An 18,271-nucleotide genomic window follows, 5' to 3' on the forward strand; every position below is an offset into this window, starting at 1 on the left:
AGAACCCTTAGATGGGGCAACATATTACTATTTTTAGGATAAAGGTTAAAAATACCACTCTCGCTTACAGAGGTAAACTTTCAAGTCTTTAAAAAATGAGCTATCATGAGAACTGTAATCTAGGAGGATAAAGAACCTGAGATTTGCAACAGATTTCATTTGGAATCTTGCTCGTGCTCTCTTCTCCTCTCTAATATGGGATGCAATAGAGTGAATATTTTATGGAGAGACTCATTTTTGTATTCATTGTTATGTAGCCAAGAAGTATCACTTTTGGTGTAGCTTATTTAAAGATACCTAGTGCAGTTTGCAAACTAAGGAGACTTATTATTTGTTATTATTTTATGTGAATTATGGCAAATGTGGAGGTCCAGATGGAGGAAAAATAAGTGATTATATCTTTCCTTTTAGTTACAGGTTACTATGCCAAAATGGTGATAGTTACTTTATTTTAAAGAACTAATATAATAGTGAATATTAACTGTAGTGTTGCTGGGAGTAGTTAGCTATTTCAAGCTTATTTTCCACCAATTCATATCATTTTTAACGATATTTTTCAAGTAAATCCAGTAAATAATTCTCAGTTTGTAAATACTTCGTTTCTTATATGCTTTCTGTTTCTTCTTTCCCCACACTTCAAAATTATAATTTTGTTTTTCAAATGCAAAAGCCAAAACAAACAAAAATCTCATGACGTATACCGGGTGCAGGTATAAAATACAAAGGGATCCTTCAACTCTAAAACACCTAAGCCCGTGTGTAAATGAATCTGACAGGGCCCTAACACACAAAAGCTTATAAATAGATTTTAGTTATGTACTGCCTTATTTGTTATTTATACATAGGATGCTTATCATAGAAAATACTTGACATAAAAAATTAAGTTTTGGTTTTTGTTGTAGTAGGATTCTTGTAAAACATTTTAAAACATACAGAGGTCACCTCTCACTGGATCCTTAATCTCAGCATGTAATGTAATCTTTCTGCACCATCTGGTGACTTAATTAGAGCCCAGGAAAAGAAAAGACTTATTCATGTAAGCAGGATTATATTTATGACCTGGGAAATATTTGTTTGTTCATTCCCATTTATTATTTTAAATATTTTTAAAAAAATATTTTAAAAATATTTTAAAAAATATTAAAATATTTACAAACTGATGTGATTGGATATTTATGTTGTTGCACATGTTGGTGCGGTGAGGGGGTGGGGCGCGCAGGCAGGAGGAGGTGAGGGGAGAGGGTGGGCAGACAGGCAGACACTTGCAGAGACCAATTGCTACATGAACTTACTTGCATGTTTTTCTGAGGTATAATGTAGGCTGAGCATGAACAACTAAACTCATTTTACAAAGTCAACATCTCAGTTCCTCTACCAAATTGAAAAGCATAGCAGTCTGAATGTACTTCCAGCTCTGTATTCAGCAGTTTGACACTATGTGACATCTACCTCTGGAACAGACAGAAAATGTTCTCTAACTTATTAGCACTGTACAGACAGAGCTTTGGACTCTTTATTTTCTATTTTGTCCCCATGGAGAGATGCTTAGGTTTTTCAAAACTACTTAGGCATAAATGATTCCATGCCTTGTACATTTTGTACAATATACAAATATTTATTTTGAACTTACTTACAATGAGTATAAATCCGTACAATAGTGTCATTTTGGTGTTTATAACACGCTTTCCCTTTTTACAGATAGCTGCTGCTCTGTGGTGGTACTTTGTTTCTAAAGGAGTTGAGTATTTGGACACAGTGTTTTTTATTCTGAGAAAGAAAAACAACCAGGTTTCTTTCCTTCATGTGTATCATCACTGTACGATGTTTACCTTGTGGTGGATTGGAATTAAGTGGGTTGCAGGAGGACAAGGTGAGCATTTTCAGGAATATACTGCTTGCGTTTAATTGCATCTATGTGTTCAGTGGAAAGCAGTGAGAACCTAGGACTTTGACTTGATCTACCATTTAACTTGCTTTCGTGGTTAATCATTTCCATGTTTATTTCTTTTTGTTTTTTCTTTTCTTTTTTTCTTTCTTTTTTTTTTTTTTTTTTTTTTTTGAGATGGAGTCTCGCTCTGTCTCCAGGCTGGAGTGCAGTGGCGTGATCTCAGCTCACTGCAGCCTCCGCCTCCTGGGTTCCAGCGATTCTCCTGCCTCAGCCTCCTGAGTAACTGGGGCTACAGGCACACACCACCATGCCTAGCTAATTTTTTGTATTTTTAGTAGAGACGGGGTTTCACCATGTTGGTCAGGATGGTCTCGATCTCTTGACCTTGTGATCCGCCTGCCTCAGCCTCCCATAGTGCTGGGATTACAGGCATGAGCCACCGCACCCAGCCATCATTTCATTTTTTAAAAATTTGAGGCAAGTGTAACTTTAGCTTTTTATCTGTGACTATTTTAATACCTAAAGATTTGCCCCAGAGATAAGCATAAACCAAGACTAAAGGTAGAAAACAATATTTTGATGGGGAACGGGACTAGTAGTTCTGATCCAAAGAATACCAAGACACAACCCCTCAAATCTGAAGATTTCCATCTTGGCCCATAGCTCACTCCTGCTCTAATACAGATTGAACATCCCTAATCCAAACATCCGAAATCCAAGTGCTCCAAAATTCAAAACTTTTTGAGCACCAGCATGATACTACAAGTGGAAAATTACACACCTGGCCTCATGTGATGGGTCACAGTCAAAACACAAGTGCACAACACACTTTATTCAGTATACCTGAGGGAAAAAAAAGACCCTCTTAGCCTTTTTCTGTGTACAGCATAATATTGATGCCAGACAACCGCAGACAGTGTCCACATGGGTGGCTAAGATAGTGACATCTCTGCTTGCTGATGTTCAGAGTACACAAACTTTGTTTCACCCATAAAATTACTTTAAAATTTTATAAAATTACCTTCAGGATACATGTATAAGGTGTATGTGAAGTTTTGGATTTAGACCTGAGTCCTATCCCCAGGACACCTCATTATATCTATGCAAATATTCCAAAGTTTAAAAAAATCTGAAATCAGAAACACATCTGGTCCTGAGCATTTTGGATATGGGATACTCAGCCTGTATAGGTCTTGTTGGTTCTTATTCAAAGGAAATTTTATATAGCCTTGTTAATGTTAAAGAGGATCTAAATTCATAGTTTGGCCAAGATCTGCCTCCTGTCTTTTCAGGTGCCTGTAGATTAAGGATGATTCACTATGTTGAGATTGATGCAGATGATTCCTCTGAGGAGGATCCAGGGTACAAGTCATTATAGTATAGTTCACCTTCCTGCTTTCATTGTCATATTATGATAATTGGCAGCTTATAAATTAATACATATATTATTGGGGCCAACCTTAAAACAATACAGTTAAAGGCAACCTCTGTAATTTTAAAAGAAAATTAGTAAATCTGAACTGAACACTTAGATCACTTTATGACAAAATTAATTTATTATTACATCTATACCTTGATTTAATTAATATTCTGAAGAGAAAGAATGTCATTGATTTAGACTGACTAGAATATCTCTGTAGATTTATATGTATTAAATGAATTATTCAATATGTGTAGTGCTGTTATATTTTAAACTATTTGGAAACCTAAGAAATAAGTGCTGTTTTGTTATAGATATGTATATTGGCACATCTAAAGGCAAGAATAGTAGAATTAAAGTGACATAGGCAACAGTTCTACATTTGGGCCTATTTAAGCTCACTGGAGTACCCCATTTGAAAACCTACCACTTTGAAAGTCCTTTGCATTTGAACATACATTTTTATTTATATGGTAAAACCTCAAATCTAAACTTTAAAAATATCTAGCTTAATCTGAAGGGAAAACTTTTTTATTAGTACTACTTTATATTTTTCATTCCTAATCTGTACTCAATATTAAATATTAAAAAATACTGTGTATTCATTTATTGTATATCTCAGTGGCTTACTGCTTAATAAAATTTTCTGTATCTGGTAATTACCTGTTGTTTTTCTAAAGCATTTTTTGGAGCCCAGATGAATTCCTTCATCCATGTGATTATGTACTCATACTATGGGTTAGCTGCATTTGGCCCATGGATTCAGAAATATCTTTGGTGGAAACGATACCTGACTATGTTGCAACTGGTGAGTTAAATGCTTCCAAAGTTTCTTCTGGGAAAATACTGAAATTGTTTAAATTTGATTAATTTTAAAGTGCAAAGTCATTTTAGACAATTTTCTATTATGAAATTAACTTTATCCTCTAGTTATATTGCAATTAGGCCCACTTGACTCCAGCCGACTTATTTATAGACTTGTTGGTCACAGCAAGTCTTTGTTTTTCTAATATCCTTAAAAGACTAGACATAGCACTTCTCTAAGGAAAACATTGTCTAAACATATTTGTGGAAAGGATGATTAAAGATCTAAGCATGCTACAAAGTACGTAGATTTATGTCTGAATAGAAAAATAATATGTAGTTTTCCCCTCAGGTGATTTTCTTAACTTAAAATTTTATTATCTCTCTTCTTGTTGTCCTTGCTTAAAATTTTGTTTTTTATTTCATTTTTCAGTCTTTAACATAGCTCATATATTTAGACTATACAGCTGAAAAGAAAGCACATAGCCAAGGAAGGGGCGGGGCAAAGGAAGGGAACAGGGACAAGTGAACTCCTTGTAGTTCTCTAAAACACTGTCCTTAAGAGAGCAGAGACAGATATTTTCAAATGGTAGTCTTTAGTCCAGACAGTTTTCAGCACATCCCCCAGTAAGACTGCTTGTGGCAATCTGAGTGTGTGCATTAGTGTATCTTTCAGATGCTAGGCATTGGCCTGTAATCAAACTGGAAATTCAAAGCCAACCTGGTAACTATTTTTCAAGCTTTAGAATTTATTATAATTTGCTTTAATCATAGCATGTGCACAATTTTATCAGTGGAATCACATTTGGAAATATTATTCATCTCTGCTTTAAGTTGCTAAACAGCTGGCTAACCAAACAGGAAGCACAACTTTTGGGAAATGATGGGTGTGAAGGATTCATTTGTAACCAAAGTGGTACAGGAAGCTTCCTCCAGTTTTTGTGTAAAAGCTGTTAACACAGTTTGTGTAATTCATTTCTCTCAGTAAGTAGTAAATGGACCCAAGAAAATGAAGAGGTGATCAAAATTGTGTGAATTAGTCCTCTCTGTTTTGTTGGAGCCTACACCTGCCTCTCCTTGAGTGACGCCATACCCAATCACACCCTTATACACACCCTTTTGGGTGATGCAGCTTCTAAAAACCATTGTGAAACCAAAAGTTCTTCAAATTTAAATATTTGCCAAGGAAAATTATAAAAGTTGTTTAATATGGTATAAATTTTTAGCTTACATGGCATACATTATTTTAATAATATTTAAAATAAGTAATACTGATTGTTTTAATCAACAATTAATATTTTAAGGACAATGCTGTCCTGAAAAGAGAAACCACAATTGTCCGTTTCAAACAGGATGTTGAATTTGTATTTCCAAGCCAGAAGTTCTCACAACAGTCAGTCATATAAGTTAATTGTATAAAAAATTAACACTTGTTAACATTATGTCTTGACCCATTCATTTATTGATACATCAGAATATTTCATTTTAATCATCTCACTTTTGGCTTTTTTCCTTTAAAAAATTTTTAAAGTTGAAAGTGATTCTTTTTGTATTTATTCTGAAATGTCTACTACATTTTATCCAAATATTGCTTTTATCTTTTTTTTTTTTTTTTTTTTTTTTTTTTTTTTGGTGGGGGTATGGGGACAGAGTTTTGCTCTTATTGCCCAAGATGGAGTACAATGGTGCAATCTGGGCTCACTGCAGCTTCCACCTCCCAGGTTCAAGCAATTCTCCTGCTTCAGCCTCCCGAGTAACTGGGATTACAGGCATAGACCACCACGCCCGGCTAATTTTTTATATTTTAGTAGAAACAGGGTTTTACCATGTTGGCCAGGCTGGTCTTGAACTCCTGACCTCAGTTGATCCACCTGCCTCGGCCTCCCAAAGTGCCAGGATTATAGGCATAAGTCATCACACCCGGCCATCAAAATATTAGTTTTTGAAGGATAGTGTTCATTCAAATAAAAATTTACCTGCCTACTCTCTGTAAGAAATAAATGAGCTACTTTGATATTTGATGGAAACCAATCTAAAATGTGGGAGGAAAACAAAATTGAAGAGCCTACAATGCTATTATTTTACTCTCCTAGGCCATTGATTCCCTTTCATCAGATAACATTATTCAACACATGTTCCTTGATCCTGATGCTGTGCTAAGGACTCAAGAATCACTGATGGGCAAGACAAAGCCCTGCCTTCTGGAGTCATATTCTGGTGGAAAGATAGGCAATAAAGAAATAACAAATACAAAAGACAATTTCAAATAGTTATAATTCTCTTTAAAAAAAAATGCAAAAAGCTCTTTGGTTAATGGGATTGGGAGGGCCAATTGAAATTGAAGTCTTGTCAGAAAGCCCTTACTGAGGAGATGGCATTTGAGGTGTGAATGAGAAAGAGCTAGCCATGGGAGCCAGAAAACAATAAATTTTGCACAGTGTGGCAAAATTTGGGCCTGTGATAGCTATGTAGAAGATGCTGATGTTGTTAAAAGTTGTTTACAATTCAGATTAAATGTTTTGTGCTGTCATTTCTGTTTTTCAGGTTCAATTCCATGTGACCATTGGGCACACAGCACTGTCTCTTTACACTGACTGCCCCTTCCCCAAATGGATGCACTGGGCTCTAATTGCCTACGCAATCAGCTTCATATTTCTCTTTCTTAACTTCTACATTCGGACATACAAAGAGCCTAAGAAACCAAAAACTGGAAAAACAGCCATGAATGGTATTTCAGCAAATGGTGTGAGCAAATCAGAAAAACAACTCGTGATAGAAAATGGAAAAAAGCAGAAAAATGGAAAAGCAAAAGGAGATTAAATTGAACTGGGCCTTAACTGTTGTTGACAGTGAGGAAAAACTCCCATGTCATATAAAATTTCAGGGAAAACAGAAGCAAAGGAGAGCTTGGGGGTGGGGAGAAAAGACAAATGTGCTCTATGTCCTAGTAACTCTTAGACCGAGTAAAGTGTTAATACCATACCCAGATGTTTTATTTATGAAGTTTTTATTTTAAACATTTTTTTAAAAATTAGCCTTGATATTCTGCAGACCAAAGCAATCATTATGTGACTTTGGAGATTCTCCCCCTGTTCACATCATCCAGTTGTCTACAGGATGAGATTTTTCATGTGTATCTTACAGTCATTCATTCTTCGGTCTGAATTTTAGACGATCACAGAAACCAGTCTTTATGAATTATTTTGACAAATTACTAATTATCTTATCTACTGACTGAAATCAGTGGTGTTACATTTTCTTGTCCAAAGCTGGAAATGTGTATACATTTAACTTGCACATTTGAATTCATTTGCTGACCAGAATGGTCAAATCTCTCCACCTCTAGTCAGACTGTACTTTTGGTTGTAATTAAATTTTTAAAATCTGATCTCTGTAGAATCTTAGAGGCTTGATGATGATGGTGTTGGTGAAAATAAGAAAGAATTGCAGTAAAGTCTTGTCTGGTGACTCAGAGATCACCATGACTTGCACAAATCACTGTGGGGAAACAATTTTTTGTGATGAAAAGGCAGCATTTGAATACTCCTGTTACTAGCTGAAATATATAAAAATTCAAATTATTGTCTGTTTGAAAAATGAAACAACTCATGTGTTTATTAGTAACATCATAAGATAGTTACATTTATGTGCTGTTAGAATATGTTGATTTTTATCAGGCTTTCCTTGTTTTGATTTATGGCTGTTACTGATTTTTCATATGTGGAAATATACCTACCTCTTCTGTTGGAAAGAACATTTAAAATTAAATAAATTTTAATTAAAAAATCAAGGAGTCTTCTAATGTAAATTTTAATATTAACTTTCAAATCCACTAGTGTTGTTTTTTGCTTTTATGACAAATAGCATACACCAAACATTTCTGTGAAACTATTCTTCTCTTTCAATGTGTTTAATTTTGGAGTAACGTTTTCCTTGTGACTAAGTTGCAAGATCTTATTTATTAACTAGGTATGAAGTATAAACCCATTTTGGTGCAATATTCTTGACTCCTTGGTGCTAAAGATTGTTAAATTCAATGCTTAATATTACAAGGTGTTGTTAAAACACAAAATGAATAAAAGTGAGAGTAGTCAGAACTATGACATTCAATTTGCTATTTACAGATGACGTATTTCGTGTAATATAAGTGAACAACTGGAAATAAAATAGGAAAGAATTTGTACCATGTCTTACTACATAGGTTAATTTTTTAAGGGATGTTGCAAAGGGATTACTAGAGAAAGACAAAATGTGACCAAAAAAAGCATGAATATCTCTAAGTATCAACAACATGTCAAAGCTGCATGTGAAGGATGTATGCTGTTTGTACAAATTATTTCAGAATATTTTGTAAGCTATAACATATTTATTGTGCATTAAAATTAAACACTTTTTCCCCAAAGGCATGCAGTCATGAGAATTACAGAAAATTTGCAACATATAAAGTAGTTTGATCTAAGAGGATTCAACACCTTTGTTTTGTTGCTCAGTGTGTAATGACTAGAGATTTGTAAATCTTTGTGAACATTCTGTGCTGGTTCCCAAGAACTATTCATTCCCTGCTACCTGATTTCAGCACAATAAATATACTTCTGCTGTGGAAAAAATGATTTTTTTTGTTAATCAGTTTATTATAATGTAAACTGTCTGCTAGATGTTTATTTGATTTAGTTCATTCTAAATTGTTTTCTGCTGCAATTTCCTATATAGAAAAACAATCAAACTAGAACTTGGGTATCTACAATTTCTGGTAAAAAGCTTATTTTCTGTAGTAGCATATTTTTACTTTAAAAACTAGTTGCTTTTGGAAGAGCTTTTCATTCAGACATAAAACATACCATTTTCTTCTAAATTATTCTTAACATAAATGGGGAAGTTCTTGTATTCCATTTAAATCATTCAGTTCTTACTGTAAGTTTCTTTATAGAAGATGGTTTTAAGATGTCATAAATACAGCCTTTTCCAATAGCTTTCATAATTTATCTATTATCACAGATATGTTGCATGCCTGATACCTAAAAACTGATGAATAAAGTTTGTGTCTCCTACTCGGTAAAACTTTATCACTAACTAAAGTAACATTTTCTTACATAGAAGACAGGGAATTTGTTGAATACTTACAATAACTAGAAATACCTGAGACATGTGAGTTTTCCTCTATAATAGATGACTGTAGCTCTTTCTCTTTCCTTTGTTACTTTTTCCTTTTTTTTTTTTTTTTTTTTTTTTTGGTAGAAATGCGATTTCACTATGTTACCCAGGCTGGTCTTGAACTCGCCTTAAGCAATCCTCCTGCCTTGGCCTCCCAAGTCTGTTACTCTTGATTGTTATGCTGGTGGAAACTAACTGATGACTAGTTTTAGTTTTAATATTATTAATTCATTCTCTTTCTCTTGTTATGCATCCTTTCAAGGTATTCAAAAGTATTTTAACATGGATCATTATGTTTGTACTTTAGAACATGGAATCTAGCAGTGTTTTTAGTTTATTAGGAATATCTTAATTTACAGGCTTGTTTCATATATGCAACTCAGCTACCCTGTAAATAAGAAAGAACATAGAGGTATAAGTGATTTTTGTTGTATTATCTATTTGACAATACAAGTCAGATGCTATATATTGACTATTGGAGCAGAACTTTTGAATCTCTGTCACCTTCAGAATGAGACACCACACTGGAGAGTTCACACTCTCCCAGTTCCTTCCTTGTTATAGCCATAATCTCAGCCAGCTGTACTCATAACACTGTGCTTACTAAGAAAAAAACAGCTACAGCTATCCACGATGTGTGCTGGCTGGCCTGCTCAGCATGGACCTGGATGGCAGATTTCAGCATCTTTCTGGATGGTAAATAGGGCAGCAGAGGTGAGAGACTGTGATACTGAGCTGTGTACACAGGCACGCAGTATCTCAGCAGTAATCATAAAACCTGCTGAAGGAGATTGGTCACCTGCCACTCAGCGTGCAAGTAATTTTGGCAAGTGACCTTAGAAAGCAAGTCCTTGTGAGTGGTGTAATTTAGAATCCATGCTTAGTCTTTTGTATTTTAGGCAGATAACTTGTGAATGACAAGAATATTTGTGAAAAGGAAGAGAAGTAGAAATGGATTCTTTTTTTGTAGTATTTTTGTACCAACCTAATATTTTTGTTTCAAAATACTACAAATCATACAAGTGTTAGAAGTTAGTTTGCCTATAAATTACAGAGGGGAAGGCACAGCTGTGAATTGAAAGGCACAGATCCTTTTGAATTTGTTTTCATAGCAGGCTGTGAATCCTGGAGAAGATTAAGAAACCTAAATTTAAAATAATTGATATATAGAACCACTGCCACATGAAGACTGTAAGATTTTAGAATGTAGCACTGCAGGAGCCTTGTGACTTAGCAGAAGAGGATCCAGAGCTGTCTTTAGATGATTAATGGGGATGCTATGAGTCACCTCTTGGTGTTCTTTCAGACTTAGAAATGTAGGTTTTGCTGTTTCCTTTGAGAAATTAAACTTTCTTCTTTTTCTTTTAATTAGGCTGTTGTTTTTTTCTTTTCTTTTTTTTCTTGTCTTTTTCAATTTACCACATAAAACATGTTTACACATCAATATACATGAGCAAATTTTTCTTCATACATTTCTTCCCTGGAGACCCATCTGGTCTTAAATAGAAACTGAACTTAGATTTTGATTTTTTTTTCCATTCTCATACATGAGGTTATCCCAGGGAATGTGTTCATAAAGTAGTATCTCCTTTCAGAGGGAGCAAGTGCACACTGAAACACATCACTTAATATCTAATTATAATGCAACTATCAGAAGGTCATGTTGCTTTTGAACATCTATACACAATATGTCCAAATTAAAAGCCATCCTAAATACAAAAAATCTTGAAAGGTTTAGATAATATGGCTATTTCTAAAAACATAGGATCTTGAAATTATTATTTCTCAATTTAAATACAAGATTGTTATAAAGAATAACTATTTCATCAGTCTATATACATATTCCATGTACTTTGTCAGTCTTTAGGTATTCCTGAATCCCTTTTCTGTAATTTTAGAGAAGCCAGTCAGATTGTTCCTTTTCTCAGTTAAATTTTATTTTCTTTGAATTTGCCATGGAGGAAAAGGAAAGCATCCAGTTGAAATCCCTTCTTTGTCATTCATGATGCATTATATTTCAACTGAGTTTCTCCTCCCTGTGAGGAAGCTGTTCTAAGAACCAGTCTTGCAAGAATAATGATTAGCTAGCTATTTGGTAATTGGAGGGTGGATGGATTGAATCTTGTACGATAGATAGCATTATGTTAGCAACAGTCTCACCTCACCTGAGAATGTGGCTTGTGTTCTAATTAATAAATCTGGGGATCAAATACATTTACAATGTTTATAAGCTTATTATATAGTTAGGATTTATCAGTTGTACGTAATACAGTTAGGTTTCCAATATACTGTGATTTCAGATCTCAGTAAAAATGTTATAAAACATGATCACAAAATAAAAGCTGCTCTTCAAAGCTGTATTTATTCAACATTTGTTTTTGTTATGCTTGAATTATTACTGCCAGCCCTTGTAAAATGGTACCTAATCTTTCCTCCAGAAATAAAAGTAATTTGGGAACTCATGAGGAAAAACAGCAGCCAGATGAATTTGGGTAACACATTTCTACTTTATCATTAAGGTTGAGATTTGGAGTTTACATTCTCAAGTCTACTCTAAATATTAACTACTTCAGAAATAAGCATCATCTTTAGGTTAGTGTACTAGATGTTTATGAGCACTATGAATCCATTCCTTTCCCTTTGATATGTTCTCATTCTCCCCTCCTTCAGTATTACAGAGTTTGGGGAACTAAAAATTATATTTCTCAGATTCCCATGTGATCCCCTCGTAAATTTAGGTTTTGTCAATGTGAGGCACTCGTGAAATTTTACAAAGGCTGAAGGAGGTGGGTGTCACCTTTCTGTAGTAGCACAATTATGTAAGTGGGCACCTACAGACAAAAGTGTTGGAAACAGTTGGATAACATGTTCCACTATCTTGGCATCAATTTTATGAATACAGACAGTGCTAATGGTGATGGCACTTACGACAGATGTGGTTGAATGAATTTGAAGCTAAAGACTAAGGATAGCCTCCTGACTTTTATTCCTCCAAGTTACCAATAATTTTGTAAGCATCTACTCTTTTAAATTAAAGATTTTCTGCTTGAATACCTTGAGTGGTATCTATTACATGTGATGAACCTTACCTAATGCAGTATTCAGTACCAAAATTTGATCAAGAAATCGACTTTTAAATATAATATGAGATTGGTTATCTGACTTAGTTGTTTATAGGCAGTGGTAACTTCATGACCACTGGGAAATGGGATACTGTTTTCCATGAAGCAAATAGCTAAATGATCACATATGGCCACATAGGATAGAATAGCTATTGAAGACAAGCCTTTGACAGACTGGCTGCTGCATTGCACTATTGTGGTGCAAATGAGAAATAGAGAAAACTTGAGTGGAAGGGTTGCTTCCTATTGCACTGAAGAGCTTACAGAAAGAGTATTTGCTCTTATTTTAAATTCTTGGCTCAGGGCAAGGAAAAAGTTGCAGAGAACTTCTATGACCACCCCTCAAGAGACCCTTTTATATATCATAGCTGCAGACTTAAAATGCCTTAAAACAAGACTCAAAGTTTGCTCCTTTGGGTTGCAGAATTACAATTTGAGTTCACAGTCTCAGTAGTTTCCTATGTGAAATTTGTGGCATTGATCATGAAAGGATGGGACCTAAAGAAACAGAATGGGGATATTTGGGTAGATGTGGATGAACCTGAGAACCTGAATCTTTAAATTGCTTTGAATATGCCTGTTCATAAAAGCAGTCTCTCCTCCCTTTCAGATGGCATTAGTCCTTTGTTGCTTGAGATTCTATAATGACCTCAACCAAGGTAGTTACCTTCCGAAGGGATGCTGATCCTCTTTTTGCCTGCCTTCTCCCCTTTCAGTGCCATCAGATCTGCAAAGAGAATTAGATTGCAGCATGCCCCAGGAGAACAAATACAAAATCTATCCTGGGAGGAGGCAGTTGGAATGATAGGATTTGGCTAATTTTCATTTGCAGGAAGGCGTAGGAATAGGTTCTCAGGATGTTAAGGCAGGGAGAAACATTTCTTTAGAATAAACTGAAATTATTGATATGGTTCTTATGTATTATCAAAAATTCTTATTTTGAGGACATAACTCAACAGTGAGGAGCAGCTTTACTGGTTTTTCAGTTGTTCAACTGAAATAGGGACTCAGTGGCAGCCTGTATTAAACTCAGATATATGTTAGAAATTCTTTGGAATAATATGGAGGAAAGACTCCAGAGACTTAATGGAGTCAGGAATGTTGAAGAAGATCTACCTTGTGTGACTCAGTTGACTAGCCCCTCTCTAGTTTGAGATATCTATTGGAAAGTTCCACCAGCATCCTTGGAAAATTCTGTAGTGGTTACTTTCTATAGATTGGGATGATGACAGAGGGAGGAAGCTGTCCCTAAAATGAGTTCCTTAATTTCAATTTCAGCGGGAATTACAGTATCAGCTTGGCAGAGGCCAAATGGCAGTATTTAAATACCAGAGACAAAATAGACGTGATTACAGTCATGGGCAAAAGAGCCAGAGTTGTTATTAGAATGGCTTGGCCTATGGGTGTCTATGGTGGTGGCCAATTTATTGTGATGTCCTGAGGACTGAAATAGGTAGACTAAGGTCCTTCTTGATTAGTATAACTGACTAATCTGGTAAACACTGGCCTGACTTGAGTCATTACAATGAGAGAAACAGCGCCTCACCAATTCCCATTCTTGGTCCAGTACACAGACCTAGAGCTTTTTAAATGGAGGGAACATTGGATTCCCTTGAAATATTCTGTGGTGATGTCAGAGGATATACCATCAATCCTTTTTCTAGCTTTCACCAAAAGGGAAAGAAAATAAGCACACTTTGGGAGGATTACTGGGACACTGACTCAGAGCAGATGCTGCTCATTGGGCACCCCAATTGCTACTGTGCTCACCAGTCAAAATGGGGACTTAATAGAAGCTGGGTGATAAATATAATTTTGATCTGAGTTCACCTCACAGTGACTCAGTGGATCCTCAAACGTACCCTTCCCAGTTCCTGCATGTGTAGTTGGATTAGACATACTCAACCTCTGGTTGAACTCCCACATTGGCTCCCTATCTCATGGAATGAAGGCCATTATGGTATGAAGGACCAAGTTGAAGCTCCTAAAATGTCCCCTTCTTATTGAAACAGTAGACCAAAAGTATTGCCACATTTCTGGGTGAATGTCAGAGGTCTGTGTCATCATCCAAGGTCTGAAAAATTCAGGGGTGATGATTTTTTGTCATACCCCCATTTAACACTCCTCTTTGACCCACACAGAAATTGGGGAGTCTTGGAGAGAGTGTATTATTATTAACCATGTAACTCCACATTCAATGGCTGTTACAGATGTAGTTAACTAACTGAAGCAAATAAAATGTTGAGAGCTGACGTGCTGCTATGAATCTGTTAAAAGTGTTTTTCTCCCTTCTAACAAAGAGATGACAGAAGTCATTTCACCTTGTAGGGTAAGGCATCTGACCTCAGCTATCCAGTTTTCTGTAGTAATCTGGTACACAGGAACCTTGCCTGTCTCATCATGCCATAGGACATCACTTTGTTTCACTACATGGTTAGTATCATGCTGATTGGCTATGTGAGTAGGAAGTGGCAACCTTCATAGATTCCTTATTAAGGAGTGTGTGTGCCAGAAGGTGGGAGGAAAAAACAAATTATGCAAATTCAAAGACCATGACATCACTAAAGTTTATGGCAGTCCATTAGTTTATAGCAAGTTGAGATAATTCCTGCTCCATATACAAAAGTGTATATATGCTGTTTCAAAAGTCCAGTGAGATAGTAACAATCATTGTGTCTCTTTAATAGTGGGTGAAAGAAAATCGCTATTAAAATTGCCCACTATTAAAAAGACCCAATGATTGTTACTATCTCACTGAACTTTTGAAACAATGTACATACCTTTAAATGTGCTACTTTGACCCATTTATCAAGTTATCCGTAAGATTGCTAGTTCTGAATGGGGTCCAGAGTAAGAGAATGATTTGTAACTATGAACTGTTGGGCATGCTACTCTGCTATTTGAGATTTAAGATCCAACAGATTAAATGGTGCTTGGAGTGTTTGACAGAAAGCAATCCTGTAGGAGGCCCCTGTCAAACCTTGATTTAGAATTACAGTGCAATCCTTTGAGGTCTTAGAGCAAAGCCATGACCTAGTCTCCAAATAAATGTTAAGAAACAGATCTTGGATTGCTTTTGGGCCATGGCAGAGACTTGTGTATCTGACCACAGAATATAAAATGGTCATGTAAACAGCTGCCCATCATGGTCTGGGTGTTGTGTCATAAACTAGGGCATGCACAGCAGCACTCCTTCATCAAGTAGAAAGTCATAAAGGCACAGGTAAGAGGCATGAGCAATGCCTCAGGTGACCATCACACCTGCTCTTGCTGCATTGTCATTTCTCCCTCAGCCCACACATTTGACCACATGAAAGTTCCCATGAAATGTTAGCTGGCTGTGTTTGCACACCTCCGATTCATTTTGCTCTGTTTTGGGCCCTGAAATGCTGAACAATATGGACTACATCATCTTGGCTCCCTTGCCACCTCTCTTCCAGTTGGATTCAATCAATAGCAAGTGCCAATGGGAGATCAAAAGTTTCCAGAGTGTGAAGAACACTTCCATGCCCTCTTCCTACTTTAGTGTTGCATCTCTGACCCTACATACCTTCCTCCACAACCGCAGCCCCTGCTGGGAAGCTTATTCTCCATCGGTCTGATTCTCACTGAGCTCTGTTTCTTTCCTTGCCCCTCCAGAGAATAATAACAGCATCACATTCTTGCTAGTTTTCTTGTACCTCCCCATCCCTTGTTTGTTTCTTTATGCCTGCCTATATCTCTACATGCAATCCCTTCGTTAAAGGCTCTGTATTTAAACCATCTGGGACAAAGTCTAATTTATGATGGGACTCTTATTAAGAAACTGTAAAAGAAAGTAATCAAGCCTGGTTTATAAATTATTACACATAATATGCAAACACCAGCTGGAAATGAACTGAGGTAGCATTACAGCTTCACTTAGGAGTTGCCCTGAAATGTGTGTGGCAAGAAAATCCTCCTTATGAAAGAACTTTGGGCAGTACATCTGATTGCTCCCTTTTCCTAGAAGGAAAACTTCCCAGGGTTGTGAATTTATATCAGTTTTTTTTTTGGGTAACGGATAATGATTTGGCTAGATGCTCAAGGATTTGGAACGAATAAAATTGAGGATTGGTGATAAACAGTTCTGAGTGGCACTTTTTTTCGTGTATTCCATTTAAATGCTCACCAAAGGCACCTACTGTGGAAGAGGCTGTTAATAAGCAGAGGGACAGGATAATCTGTTCTGTGGATATTAGTCAGCCTCCTTCCTTAATTTCCCTAACCACCCCGTGTTTGCTCACTGGGTTTATAAACAAAATGTACAAAGTACAGGGTAGTGTGCTTAATGGTGGCTTTGGGACTTAAAAATGTCACCCTATTTGAAAAGGTCCTTATAGATGTGAAAGTCAAGGATCTTCAGATGAGAAGATAACTCTGAGTCCTCTGGGTGGGCCATAAAAGCCATTCAAGTGTTTTCATAAGAGGGAAATGTCCCAGTACTTTGGGAGGCCAAGGCGGGCAGATCACCTGAGGTTGGGAGTTCGACACCAGCCTGACCAACCTGGAGAAACCCCATCTCTACTAAAAATACAAAATTAGTTGGGCATGGTGGCACATACCTGGAATCCCAGCTAGTCCAGAGGCTGAGGCAGGAGAATTGCTTGAACCCAGGAGGCAGAGGTTGCTGTGAGCTGAGATTGCGCCATCACACTCCAGCCTGGGCAACATGAGCGAAACTCCATCTCAAAAAAAAAAAAAAAAAAAAAAAAAAAAAAAAAAAAAAAAAAAAAAGAGGGAAATGCTATACCTGCAAAGAGGAGATGGTGATGTGAAGACACAGGCAGGGAGGGGTGATGCTGTCAGGAATGCTAGCAGCCAGCAGAAGCTGGAAGAGGCAAGGAGTGGATTCTCCTCTAGACCCTTCAAAGGGAGCAGAGCCCAGCCAACACCTTCATTTTGGACTTCTGGTCTTCAGAACTGTAACAGAATAAATTTCTATTGTTTTAAGCCACTAATTTTGTGGTAATTTGTTATAGCAGCCACAGGAAAATAACACAAGTATTATTTGTATTATTTACCAGGGAGAGGTTTACATGGGCTCAAATGGTATGGACTTCTCAGCAAGGTTGGTCTGGCTAACACCGCTGCTGAGTGCCCACCTGCCCACAGCAGAGTCCAGTGCTGACCTGGTTGTATGGACTTGGAATAGCCAGCCACTCCGCTCCCATTAGGGAAAGGGATCAATTCATTCTTACTAGAATGATACTTACTCTGGAATGAATTTGCCAACAATACGATCCATTTGTAAATGTACTGAATGTGTTATCCAACACTATGGTATGCCACAGAACATTGCTTCATATCCCAAAAAATCATTTTATAATAAAATAAATAAGGCAATGGTCTCACATATATGGAATTTAGTTATTGTTCCATGTATTAGTCTGGGTAGGATAATTACTGTAACAACCCCAAATTAAAGTGTGTAATATAATTAATATGATGGAACACATAGATAATTTTTTAAAATTCTATTTCCATTTTCACAGTGCAATAGCAGTCAGCAGGGCAGAGTGAATCCAAAATCATTCAGAGATCCCAGGCCTCCCTCCCTCAATTGGTTTTCTGCACTCAGCTGAGGAGATGAGCTTCTCAGGGCTCATCTCTACAGAAGGGCTTCTCAGGGGATTTCACGGAGGGAGTAGGCCACCAATGACCCAGGTTTGGAGGTGATTATCATTAAATTTAACCCATACTCTATTGACAGGAACTCATTCAAATTATTCCACTTAAGAGCAAAGGATGCTGAGAAATGTAATCTAAGTTTGTCACCAGGAAGATGGGAAATGTATTTGTGAGCTTCTAACTATTATCTGCAACATACCATTATAGTCTATCTCCCTGAAGCATGTGGCCTTTAAA

General features: G+C 36.5%; 1 protein-coding gene and 1 long non-coding RNA gene across 5 annotated transcripts in view; one reads left to right on the top strand and one right to left on the bottom strand.

The window, feature by feature from the left end:
- Window positions 1-11,627, top strand: part of LOC105495556 (ELOVL fatty acid elongase 4) — a 36,299-nt gene extending 24,672 nt beyond the window's left edge. Inside the window, exons 4-6 of the mRNA XM_024797221.2 lie at window positions 1,699-1,870; window positions 3,989-4,116; window positions 6,657-11,627. Coding sequence (XP_024652989.1) covers window positions 1,699-1,870; window positions 3,989-4,116; window positions 6,657-6,932 — 576 coding nt within the window. The 3' untranslated portion in view covers window positions 6,933-11,627. The remainder of the gene's footprint in view (window positions 1-1,698; window positions 1,871-3,988; window positions 4,117-6,656) is intronic.
- The window catches only part of LOC112429159 (uncharacterized), a 94,781-nt gene that overhangs the window by 28,695 nt on the left and 47,815 nt on the right, over window positions 1-18,271 (bottom strand). The gene's annotated exons all lie outside the window — the stretch shown is intronic.

This window comes from Macaca nemestrina, chromosome 5 (genome assembly GCF_043159975.1).
Source record: "Macaca nemestrina isolate mMacNem1 chromosome 5, mMacNem.hap1, whole genome shotgun sequence".
NCBI lineage: Eukaryota > Metazoa > Chordata > Mammalia > Primates > Cercopithecidae > Macaca > Macaca nemestrina.